Here is an 11,737-nt window from a genome sequence, read left to right as displayed (position 1 = left end):
CCCCACCCCCCGCGCGGGATGCCGGGACCCGCGGGCAGCCCCTCCCCCTGCGGAGCGCGCCCCCGGGGCGGCTTTCGGGCCGCGGCTGCTTCCCTGTTTATACAAGCTCGTGCAAAGGACAAACGAGAAGTTCCAGCGTCCCCTCGGCCGGGCTGCTGTGGGCGGGGACGAGGGCTGGGCACCGTAACGCACCCTTCTCGACAGCCAGCTCTGTGCCCAAGCCCCTCCGAGGACGCTTTGCCTTGGACATGTTGTCACCGCAAACCACTCTGGGAACATCGCAGACTGGGCCCCAGGGTGAATTCCAGAAAGTGAAATTGCAGATCGGGGGGTTGTCCCAGGAGTCTCTGGCCGGAAGGGTTGCCGAAGTGGCCTTAGGCCAGGCCCTGCCTCCCATGCGGGGCACATTCTCCACTTCGGGGGGAGGTTAGTGGTGGGGAGATGCAGGAACTGGGCTCACGCTGGCGTCGGTGAGGGCCGGGTGAGCAGCCTGAGCAGGGGACTGGGGGAAGGGCAGCGGGAAGACAAGGGCAAAAAAGGGAAGCGGCAGCCCTGTTCCGTCTCGGCAGGGCTGACTCAGAGCCAGTTCCTCCGTAGAGGGTGTGGGGGGGGAGGGGAGGACAACAGGGGATATGGAATGCCTTCCTCCATCACCCAGCTCCCAGCAACCAGGGCTTGTCGTGTTAGCCCTGGGGACCCGAAAGGGGATAGAGACTCTCCAGCCCACCCCTGCTACCCAGGAGCTAACTCTGGGCCCTAAACCAGGGCCAGCGAGCAATGACCCTGGGCCACACCCCAGGCCCAGATTGCTCCAGCCTGGCAAAATGGGAGTGGCCAGGCCCCTGCAGAGCCAGCCAGCCCTTGAGGCATTTGGGCTCTCTCTCTCCTGGGGCCAGGACTGCCACGGTATCTGTGGCCCTTGCCATGGGCCCCTCAGAGTCCAAGGTAGAGTGCCTGGCCTCAGCTCCACCACCCCTACCCCACCCCTACCATGCCTCTGTCCTGGCTGGGCCTGGGTTTGGGAACCTCCCTGGGGCGTAAAAAGGTAAGGGGACTTAGGTGGCCTGCCATTCCCTGTGGGTTCATGTTCCTCTGGGGCCACACTCTGGCCACCAGCTGCCTGTGTGGCTCATCATAGCCTCGCTGCCTCTTGCTCTCAACATTGAGACAAGCCAGCCCCATCTATGGCTTGCCAGCCTCTGTTCCAGGTGGTCTGCTTCGCTCCTTTGGTGAATCACCCCCTAATTGCTCCCCTGGGAGATTTCAACTTTCCACTTCTGGGGGTCCCTCTTCCCCAGCCTCTCAGCTGCAGTATGGAGCTGGGGTTGGGCGCCTACTAAGAGCCTAAATTAGGACTTGGTGACTCCGCAGTGGTTTCCTGTGGTCCCAACTTCCCACTTGCCTCTCTGTTCATGCCTGGCTGGCTAGCTTCTCCAGTGCCTCCTCCTCCAGGCAGCCTACCCAGATTGCCCATCTGCTCCATCTGAGCCTGCCCCAGCCCTCAGTCTGCGTCCTCAAAGCACCAGCTTCCCCCAAGCTCCAGCTGATTATCCAGGTTAGGTGGGCACCTTGCCTCGGGCAGAGTTTGTATATTGGGGCTCTTTTAAAAAGAACTGATTCTATATAAGCCCAGCTAAGTGTCATTGTATTAAACTCTCTCCACAATCCTATGGAGCAGGGGTAGGGGTGGGGGGATCACTTTACAGATGGGAAAACTCAGATTCAGAGAGGTTAGGTATTTGCCTAAGGTCGCATAGCCAATGGGGCCAAAGTGGGACTGGGATTTAAAGCCAGTAAATCTGACTTCAGAGAACCAATGGTAGATTTGAATAAAGGTGAGAACAGGCAGGAAAAAGACCCTGGAGAAAAGGGTCAGAGTCACCCTGGGGGAAAGGGAGAAGCTGAAGATGCCCACTGGGGGAGTCTGCACCTGACAGGGATCAGGTGACCCGAGGTCCTCCCCTCTCTGACTAGTCCAGCCTCCTGCCTCATAGTGCTCTGTGACCCCAAAGCAGCTCCCACCCCTCTCCTGACCCCAACCAACTTCCCCTGTGGTTCTTCAGAACCCAGGGACAGGGCACCAGGAGGAAGAATTACCCACCCTGACTGCCTTCTTTTTAAAAAGATTTTATTTTTTTTTAAAGATTTTATTTATTTATTTGAGAGAGAGAGAATGAGAGAGAGCACATGAGAGGGGGGAGGGTCAGAGGGAGAAGCAGACTCCCTGCTGAGCAGGGAGCCCAATGCAGGACTCGATCCAGGGACTCCAGGATCATGACCTGAGCCGAAGGCAGTCGCCCAACCAACTGAGCCACCCAGGCGCCCAAAAAAGATTTTATTTTTAAATAATCTCTACACACAACATGCAGCTCAAACTCATAACCCCAAGATCAAGAGTTGCATGCTCTATCCACTGAGCCAACCAGGCACCCCATACCCTGACTGCCTTCTGAGGACAGAGTCTGGGAATGACCTCTGGTCCCCTGCTTGGCCATCCCACCTGGCCTACCTCTGCAAGCCCAAAGCTGCAGCCCCACTGGGCAGGCTCAGTTCGATGGATGAAAAGCTGGGGACTCCATTGAAGCTCCCCTCCCCCTCCAGGGCCAGCTGGTTAATGTGCAACCAGGTGTGCTTTCTGAGGAACCTGGACCATAAACTGGTTGGGTGATGTCACCCAGCTTCTTGCCCAGACGCTGCCAAACCGGCTCATTGGGCCCTGGGGGAAATGAAGGGTCCACAGGCAAGGGCTAGGTCACTGGGGCAATGTTATTCTAACTGTGGTGGAGGCTGGCACCATCCAGGCCTCCCCACCCCTTGCTCCTCTGCTCTGGGATCACCCAGGCTCCCAAGCAGTCCCTGCCTGGTAGGGGGCCGCCCGGACATTTGGGTCTAAAGGCCTTGAAGATCTCCTCCCCTTCCCCCATCACAATGCTGTTGATCATCCATGCTGTCAATCTAGTCCAGCCTAGGCTTGGCCTGCCCCAGGGGTCCCCAAGATGGGCTCCAGGTTAAGTTCACCTGCGGCCAAGCACTCCCAGACCATTGAGGGTTTGCTGGACCTCTGACCTGTCTCTTCTGTCACCCACCTTCTTCTTTTTTTTTTTTTTTTTTAATTATTTATTTATTTGACAGAGAGAGAGACAGTGAGAGAGGGAACACAAGCAGGGGGAGTGGGAGAGGGAGAAGCAGGCTCCCTGCTGAGCAGGGAGCCCGATGCGGGGCTTGATCCCAGGACCCTGGGATCATGACCTGAGCCGAAGGCAGACGCTTAACGACTGAGCCACTCAGGCGCCCCTGTCACCCACCTTCTGATCGTCCTTTGCTTCTCTGCAAAATGGATAAAACACCCATGTCAGAATGCTGAGGATTGCTGGAGCCTCCGGCAGGAGTATCACCCAGGCCTGACCTTTAGCAAGGACCTCCTCTCTCCAGTGTGGGCTATGCTTGAGGAAGGAGAGGGGAGCAGGACCTACCCTCCTTCCACCCAGCAGGTCAGGCCCTTAGTGGCCTGAGGGTGGAGGGGGGTTCTTCTGAGAAGCTGCAGAGGCTGAAGACAAAGGGGAAGCCCTGAGTGCCCCCCTCCCCATGTCTGAAAGCCAAGTTGGCCTCCAGATTTCCAGAAACAGAAACTTGAGCCCATCAGGCTTTTGGAGATGGGGAGGTGAAGAGGGCAACTGTGGATTATTTCTAAAATTGGAGGAAGGGGCTGCAGGGAGCACAGTGTGCAGAAATTCCAGGCTTAAGGGACACCTGCTATCTGGGCAGCCCAGGGCCATTTGCCTTTTTGCTTTGGTTTGTTTTATGTGCCTAAGAAAATGCCAGCTGAGAACAGGTCAAAGCATGCTCAGGTGAGCGAGGGAAGAGGCAGGAGTCTCATGTGTGGTAAGCACAGGGACTGCCTATCGAGACTCAGCACCCTTTGATGTGCATGAAGGCAGAGGTGAAGGGACTTGCTCCTCCTTTGGGTCTTTGCTCCAGTGCCCATTCCCCAGAGGCACCAAAGACACTGGAATTCCTCGCGCTGCCTCTGCCCTGCCCCCACCCCAGCGGCACCCATCCTCTCCCAGATCCTGACAGTATTTCCTTCTGGTTCCCGTGGCTGCTTGCTCATGGCGAGCCTTCCAGCAGCAGCGTGATGTTCACCTTGCTGCCTGCCGTGCTCACTGTGCATTCCTGGAGGGATTCTGTGAAACATACACAGAGCTAAGGGCTTCTCCTTTCTTGCTTTATTCACAGAACAATGTATGGTGGACATTGACACACAAGCTCCAATTCACTTTTTTCTTCTCTTTTCATTTTTTTCTTTTTTAAGATTTTATTTACTGGGGCGCCTGAGTGGCTCAGTTGGTTAAGTGTCTGCCTTCAGCTCAGGTTATGATCTCAGAGTCTTGGGATCGAGCCCCGCATTAGGCTTCCTGCTCAGTGGGGAGTCTGCTTCTCTCTCTCTCCCTCTGCCCCCCTCTCCACCACTCATTCTCTCTCTTTCTCTCTTAAATAAATAAATTTAAAAAAATAAAGATTTAATTAATTTATTTAGAGAGACAGCGTGAGTGGGGGAAGGGCAGAGGGAGAGAGAATCTCAAACAGACTCCATGCTGTGTGCACGGAGCCTGTCTCGTCTTGGTGCTTGATCTCAAGACCCTCAGATCATGACCTGAGCTGAAATCAAGAGTCAGAGGCTTAACCGACTGAGCCACCCAGGCGCCCCTTTCTCTTCATCTGACTGCATGAAGGAATTAACACTACTCCAAGCTAAAAGCAGACCTCCATGGTTACATTAGGTAAGCCGTGAGGTTTTTAAACTTATGACAGGGAACAGAAGGGAAATTCTACTCATTGCAAGGAAATCCTCACTTAAGCTTCAGTGAATCAAAAGCACTTAAAACCCATGAAACTGGGGCGCCTGGCTGGCTCCGTCAGTGGAGCATGAGACTCTTGATCTCAGCGTTGTGAGTTTGAGTCCCACATTTCAGGCTGAGATTACTTAAAAAACGATTAACAACAACAACAACAACAACCATACAAATTCAGCTAGTTCTCCTTAGTCAGTCCAGTCTCTATGAGGAACTGGTGTATGTTCTTGCACTGGTCACCCTGCAGCTGAATTACTTCTCCATATTCTGGATGCTCATTACATCACTATTGTAGGCAAGTTTCCTCTTAAACACCTTCATTAGTTTCTTTTTATTGTAATCATCAGTGACTTGGAAGTAGTAAGGGTTTTCCTGCCATTTCTCTGTTGAATTCTCATATGGATATGATCCTCAGTGCCAGCAGGAAGCAGATCATCACTCTTATTTGCATTAGCAAGGGGTTCAGAAGCGTGGAGGTTCTGGACAGCAGACAAAGGATAGGATCCCCTTTCCTTGGTGGAAATGGCCTGCGGAAGGCCTCGTGGGAGAAGGCAGGTGGATCTTCAAGACGTGAGGCGGGTAAGGGGGAGGCTGCTGAGTCCTTGCTGGTGGCTCAGTGACTAGGGGTCTAACTCATTTTTTAAAACAGCTGTGTAATACTTCACGCTGGGGACTTGCCTCCCTACCCCTGGCCAATCCCCAAGTGATGGGCATCGAGTTCTATCCAGGTTCATTTGTATGTTTTTCCCACCACACATCTCTATCTGCAAAGAGAAATGAGACTGTCCTTTGTACAGGCTGGATTCCTAGAAGGTGGATTGCTGGGTCATGGAGTACAAGCATTTTTAATTTTAATAGATACTGCCAAATTACTTTCCAAAAAGGATGTAGCAGTTCACAGTTTCAGGCAGTGTGTGAATGCCTGTCTCTCCACATTCCAACCCGTGGCCAACACTGGCTGGTGTCAGTCTTTCACATTTTTGCCATCTGGGTGTACTGGGGGCAGTGGAAGGAAGGTATAGTCCTTGTTGTTTTAATTTGGATGATTCTGATTTTTAGTGAGGTGGGGTTTTTTTTTGTTTTGTTTTGTTTTTAAATCTCACACATGCTTATTGTTTGTTAGTGTTTTTTTTTTTTTCCCATCTTTACTGAAAGTCTCTGGGGACTGCCTTTGGGGGTGGGGTGGTGAGATGAACCTGTCCCGGGTGGAAAGGGTATAAGGCTGGGGTCTGGAGACTCTGAGACTGTGCACTCCCCAGCGGTCTCCCAGGGCCACATTGTTCTCTCATCTACCAGGAAGGTCTGGGCCCTGGGGTCTCTGGCTCGGGTCCCCCAGAGTCGGGGGACTTGCCCAAGGTCAAAGCACCGCGGGTGCCGCCCCGCTGGACCGTAGCCAGACTGCGCCTCCCGCGCGCCTTCGCTCTGCACCAAGATCGCCCGGGAGATGCCTGCGGGCACCTTGAGGAAGGTCAGCGGCTCCTGGCCAGCTCGGACCAGGCAGGGGTGGGGTTGGGGAGGGGTTAGTTAGTACCTGCTGCGGGAGCCCGGGACGTTCACGCCTGGACCCTCGTCGCGACCGCCGCGGGGACCGGCGGGACCAGGGAAGGCCAGAGCCCGACTGCAGATGAGCCTGAGAGTCTTCAAGTGCCCAGCGGCTCTCCTGCCTCAGTTTCCCGCCCAGAAGCAGCGTGGGAGGGAACTTCGAGGACGTCCAAGGGCCTGAGGGTTCGGCTGCGGGGTCCTGGGCAGGCGCCGGGCGGGGTAGGCGGGCTGCGCGGGGTCCCGGCGAGGGGACAGCAGAGGTGGGCGGCCTTGGGGGGGGTTGTCAGGGGCTGCGGGTGGCGGACAAAGCGGCGGCACCACCCCGCAGCGCGGGCCAATGGAATGAATGGGCTATAAATACTGGCCAATGGGCGGCCCGCGTCGCGCCCCTTAAGAGCCGCGGGAGCGCGGAGCCGCCGCTGTTCGCCTGCGCCGCGCCCGTAGCTGCCGACGGACCGAGTGCCCCTGCCCCGCCCGGCCACCCGGTGAGTGGGCCGGAGGGCCGGCAGCGGCCGCCTCGGCGCTGGGGCGGGGGCGCTGCGCACGAAGGGGCTTGTGGGCCGCGGAGTCACGCACGCCGGGGTCCGCCGCCTGGAGCGCGCGCCGGCTGGGCCTGGGGTCCTGGGCGGTGCGGGAGCGCCCCGCGCGCGCTGCGGACCCCGCTGACCTTGGCCGCGTCCCAGGGTGACCAGGAGCCGGGGCAGCGAGGCCCTGGGTGGCGTGCACGTCCCTGGGGGCCCGGTAAGCCGGGTCCTCCCTGACCCCCGAATCTCCCCGCAGCCTGCCGCCCGCCGCCGCCATGCCCTTCTCCAACAGCCACAACACGTTGAAGCTGCGCTTCCCGGCCGAGGACGAGTTCCCCGACCTCAGCGGCCACAACAACCACATGGCCAAGGTGCTGACCCCCGAGCTGTACGCGGAGCTGCGCGCCAAGAGCACGCCAAGCGGCTTCACGCTGGACGACGTCATCCAGACCGGCGTGGACAACCCGGGTACGCGCACCCTGGTCCTGGGGTCTGGGTGCGGGTTCCTGATCCGCAAGACATCCCCTGGGGCTAGGGTCCAGCGCCTCCCCCAGAACCCCGCTCAGGCCAGGGTTCCGGCGTCCCCCTTCCCGGGCGGAGCCGCAGACTCCTGAGGGGCTCGCTTAGGCCTGCCAGTGACGTCACTGCCCCCATTCCGCGTCCCCCCAGGCCACCCCTACATCATGACCGTGGGCTGCGTGGCAGGCGACGAGGAGTCGTATGACGTGTTCAAGGAGCTCTTTGACCCCATCATCGAGGACCGGCACGGCGGCTACAAGCCCAGCGACGAGCACAAGACCGACCTCAACCCAGACAGCTTGCAGGTGCGGGGCGGCCCCGGGTGGCGGGGCGGGCTGGGGAGGGGTCTCTCGGCGCTCACCCCCGCTGCGCCCCCAGGGCGGCGACGATCTGGATCCCAACTACGTGCTGAGCTCGCGGGTGCGCACGGGTCGCAGCATCCGCGGCTTTTGCCTCCCCCCGCACTGCAGCCGTGGGGAGCGCCGCGCCATCGAGAAGCTCGCGGTGGAAGGTAGGGGTCGGGCCGGCGGGTTGCCCCTCCCTCGCCCATCCTCCCGTCCCCGTCCGGCTTGTTGTTTATCCGTCACCCCCGTCACCCGAGCCGCCGCTGCCATGCTCTTATCTGCGCGCCGTGTCCGGTTTCCCGGGGAGGGGACGGACGGAGGCCCAGCCCCGTGCCTACGGCGGCCTGGGGCCCAGCGAGGGCCGGCCCGGCTGGGGTCGCTGCCCCGGACCGCCGCCTGGACCGCGCTCCGACAAAGCTGGGCGGGCGTGGGGGCAGGGGCTCCTGTGCATCCCCCTGAGCGTGCCCCTCTGCAGCTCTGTCGAGCCTGGACGGCGACCTGGCCGGCCGCTACTACGCTCTCAAGAGCATGACGGAGGCCGAGCAGCAGCAGCTCATCGACGACCACTTCCTCTTCGATAAGCCCGTGTCGCCCTTGCTGCTGGCCTCGGGCATGGCCCGTGACTGGCCGGACGCCCGCGGCATCTGGTGCGTGCCCCCCTCCCCTCCCCTCCCCTCCCCTCCCTTCCCGCGGGTCCCCCTTCCCCCTCCCTTTGGCCCTCCCCCACGCCTTCGCCGCCGCCGAGGAAGAGGGAGGGGCCGCGTTCCGCGGATAGGTTTGGTTCCTCCAGGGCCTCCTCGCAGGTGACCTTGACCGTGCAGGTACGTGAAAGGGACTCAGCGGGTGGAGGCCCAGGCCTCCTGGGATCTTAGCAGTGGGCGACGGGTGTCGCTGGCTTCTCTCCTCCACCCTCCTCTTGGGAGCTGGAGCTGCTTGTTTTCTGTCTTTCTCGTCCCCTTCCCTGCGGAGACTCTGTCAGGTGCTGGGTGACGCAGACACTTCGGAGTGGGGGTTGGGGGTGCCTCCTGCGTCCGCTGTCTGCGTAGGGCGGCTTCAGCGCCCAGATACAGCGCTTCCCCCTGCCCCTTACCTCCTAGGTGGGGCCCTCGCCCCCTCCCCCACACCTCAGCCACACAGCACGGGACTGGCAGGATGGGGCACAGCTCGGGTCTTTTTGTACCCTGAGGTGTCCTGGCCTCCCTGCCTACCCCGAGTGTGGACGGGCTGGGGTCCTGGCCGCAGCTCAAGCTTCTGGGTACAGCTGGATTGAGCACCCCAGGGACCTGGAAAGTTCCTGGGGTTTGGGACCCCCCCTAGAGCTTTTTTCTGATGTGTCCTGAGACCATAGTTCGAGGAGGAGGCTTGACTGTGCCCCTCCCCCAGGCACAATGACAATAAGACCTTCCTGGTGTGGATCAACGAGGAAGACCACCTGCGGGTCATCTCCATGCAGAAAGGGGGCAACATGAAGGAGGTGTTCACTCGCTTCTGCAATGGCCTCACCCAGGTCAGGCCTGACCACCTCCAAGCTGGGCTGGCACAAGTGGGATTTGGTGCTGGGGGCGGGGGGAGGTGCAAGGCCAAGCTCCAGAGCTCAGGCAGGGATGTGGGTGTCCCCATTAGTCCCCCTGGGTCCAAGGGTCCCAGCCAGTCCCTTGGGGTGGGGTGGGGGGGAGGCTCTCAGCCAGGCCTCACTTCTCCCACCTTTTCTACCTGCAGATTGAAACACTCTTCAAGTCTAAGAATTACGAATTCATGTGGAACCCTCACCTGGGTTACATCCTCACCTGCCCGTCCAATCTGGGCACAGGCCTGCGGGCTGGTGTGCACATCAAGCTGCCCCACCTGGGCAAGCATGAGAAGTTCCCGGAGGTGCTCAAGCGGCTGCGGCTTCAGAAGCGAGGCACAGGTGAGTGGGGCAGGGCTTGTAGGCAGTCTTCTCTCTCCGGGGCAGCCCCCCGCCCAGTCCCGCTGACCTGGCTGTCTCCCCAGGTGGTGTGGACACAGCTGCTGTGGGTGGCGTCTTCGATGTCTCCAACGCAGACCGCCTGGGCTTCTCGGAGGTGGAGCTGGTACAGATGGTGGTGGACGGCGTGAAGCTGCTCATTGAGATGGAGCAGCGGCTGGAGCAAGGCCAGGCCATCGACGACCTGGTGCCTGCCCAGAAGTGAGGCCCCAGCCTGCACCTCCACCACCACCAGCCCCGCCGCTTCCTAACTTATTGCCCGGGCAGTGCCCGCCATGCACCCCTGATGTTCGCCACTTGGCGGCTGAGCCCTTAGCCTCGCTGTAGAGACTTCTGTCACCCTTGGTAGAGTTTATTTTTGTGATGGCTAAGATGTTGCTGATGCTGAAATAAACTAGGGTTTCGGCCTGCCACGAGTCTCCCGAGTAGTGTGTCCCCTTCCCTTGGCAGCTCTGGTGCCCAGAAGCCAGGCTATGGAGGCCTCAATCCTAGGTCAACCCTTTCTGTAAGAAGGGACAGTAGTCAGGAGGCAGTCACCCTGCTGTGCCCATCCAGTCCCATTCCATGAACTCCTCCCTTGCCATCCTGTCTACTTGGCTTCCTTGCAGGCCTGGGATGGGCCGGTGGGGAGGGACAGGGAGGAGCTCTAGGGTGGCAGAGCTCCACCCTGAGCATCTAGGGACATTTGGGCCTGGGGGGTGGAGCCTGGCACTCTGCTCAGCCCCATCCTGCAGTGTGGGGGAGGTGTGGATGCCGGGTTGGGGGAGGGGGTTGGAGGGTGGGCAGGAGCCCAAAAAGAAAATGCTCCTCATCCTGCCCGCCCCAGTCCAGTTTCTCCTCTGGTCAGGGTCTCTGCCACCCTCCTGCCCCTTCCAGCATCTACAGTCTCCTAAATCTCTCCCGTCAGCTTCCCTTCCTCCTAGCCTCGGGCAGACCGACTGGGCCTAGCCCTTCAGTTCCTCCCAGAAAGCCCTGGGGCCCCTGTGGGGCCCCTGTGGAGCCATGGTGGGTCCCCACCACAGGGGCCCTGGGCAGGAGTGGGGGTAGGGGCTGCTCAGGGTGGGGGCTCCTTGGTCTCTGTTTCCCAGGCACTCCACAGCTGTCACTGTCCCCGACTGATCTCACTGTGGGGGGATGGGCCAGGGCTTGGGGAGTAGAGGTGGACCGGGTGAGCCAGCCCCTAGCAGGGCTTGTCCTCCCGCTCCGCAGTTCCGTGGACAGTCTCTGCTGCCACCTGCTGGCCAGGGCCAGCTCAGTCCTCCCACTCCCCCCCCCCCCCCCCAGTCTGGGCCACCTCAACTACACGTCCTTTGGGCCAGGAGGCCCTAACCACCCCCAAGGTTACCCTGCAACTGGGAAGAGAAGCCGGGCGGGCGTGGCTTCTGTGCACATGGCACCCTGGGCTGGGGGCAGTCTTCCTCACTAAAGCCCGGGCTTTCATGTCCCACGCCCTGGGGCCCAGGACCAGGTGGGGTGCACAGCAGTGGAGTAGAAGCGACAGGAGATGCGTCTTGTCATCTGCCTTAGCGGCCAGGCTCCACCTGAGGGGCCAGCCCAGGGGAAGGGGCACAGGGCCCCTGGTGCACAAGGTCGGCAGGGATAGGGTCTCTGAACCCATCCTTTGGGTCTGGGGCTGGCACTTGGCCCCCTCCTTGGCTGACTGGCCTGGGGCACACATCAGGTAGGGCTCACCTTTTCTTAGCTTCAGTGTCCTCCTCTGGTCAGTGGGGACTGGACCAGGAAAGAGAGTACACTGTAGACTGTAGAGTCTGGTAATCTGGGAGGAAGGGCTGTGAGCAGCACAGGAAGTACGTCCCTCTGCAAAGGCCTCATGCTGTCTGCCCCACCCTGGGGGGCCCATGCCCACACTCCCTCCAGGCGAAGGCCCTCCTGTTTGCACAGGCTCCGTCCCCAGCACTCGGGCTGAGCCGGGGGACACAGGCTCAGGGATGAGCAGCTGTTCCCACACCACCCTGAGGTACAATGTTT

General features: G+C 59.8%; 1 protein-coding gene and 1 pseudogene across 2 annotated transcripts; one reads left to right on the top strand and one right to left on the bottom strand.

Moving 5' to 3' along the window:
• Window positions 1–2,158: 2,158 nt before the first annotated feature.
• LOC118541842 (eukaryotic translation initiation factor 1 pseudogene) lies at window positions 2,159–7,196 on the bottom strand (annotated as a pseudogene). The gene is made up of 3 exons (XR_013440861.1): window positions 7,063–7,196; window positions 3,306–5,414; window positions 2,159–3,086 (listed from the first exon to the last, which is right to left on the bottom strand). The product of XR_013440861.1 is annotated as a eukaryotic translation initiation factor 1 pseudogene (transcript).
• CKB (creatine kinase B) lies at window positions 6,766–10,159 on the top strand. Its single transcript, XM_036101632.2, has 8 exons — window positions 6,766–6,880; window positions 7,176–7,387; window positions 7,589–7,743; window positions 7,817–7,949; window positions 8,258–8,429; window positions 9,166–9,289; window positions 9,502–9,691; window positions 9,775–10,159. The coding sequence occupies exons 2-8, from the start codon at window positions 7,195–7,197 to the stop codon at window positions 9,951–9,953; spliced, it is 1,146 nt and encodes a 381-aa protein (XP_035957525.1). The 5' UTR covers window positions 6,766–6,880; window positions 7,176–7,194; the 3' UTR covers window positions 9,954–10,159.
• Window positions 10,160–11,737: the final 1,578 nt, after the last annotated feature.

The sequence above is a fragment of the Halichoerus grypus genome, chromosome 8 (assembly GCF_964656455.1).
Source record: "Halichoerus grypus chromosome 8, mHalGry1.hap1.1, whole genome shotgun sequence".
Lineage (NCBI taxonomy): Eukaryota > Metazoa > Chordata > Mammalia > Carnivora > Phocidae > Halichoerus > Halichoerus grypus.
This window is presented reverse-complemented; position numbering and strand designations above follow the sequence as displayed.

Coding starts and splice junctions, on each gene's coding strand:
- CKB (XM_036101632.2), top strand. CDS start 7,195: ATGCCCTTCTCCAACAGCCACAACACGTTGAAGCTGCGCTTCCCGGCC. Junction 7,388..7,588: donor GACCGGCGTGGACAACCCGG/GTACGCGCACCC, acceptor GCGTCCCCCCAG/GCCACCCCTACATCATGACC. Junction 7,744..7,816: donor TCAACCCAGACAGCTTGCAG/GTGCGGGGCGGC, acceptor CTGCGCCCCCAG/GGCGGCGACGATCTGGATCC.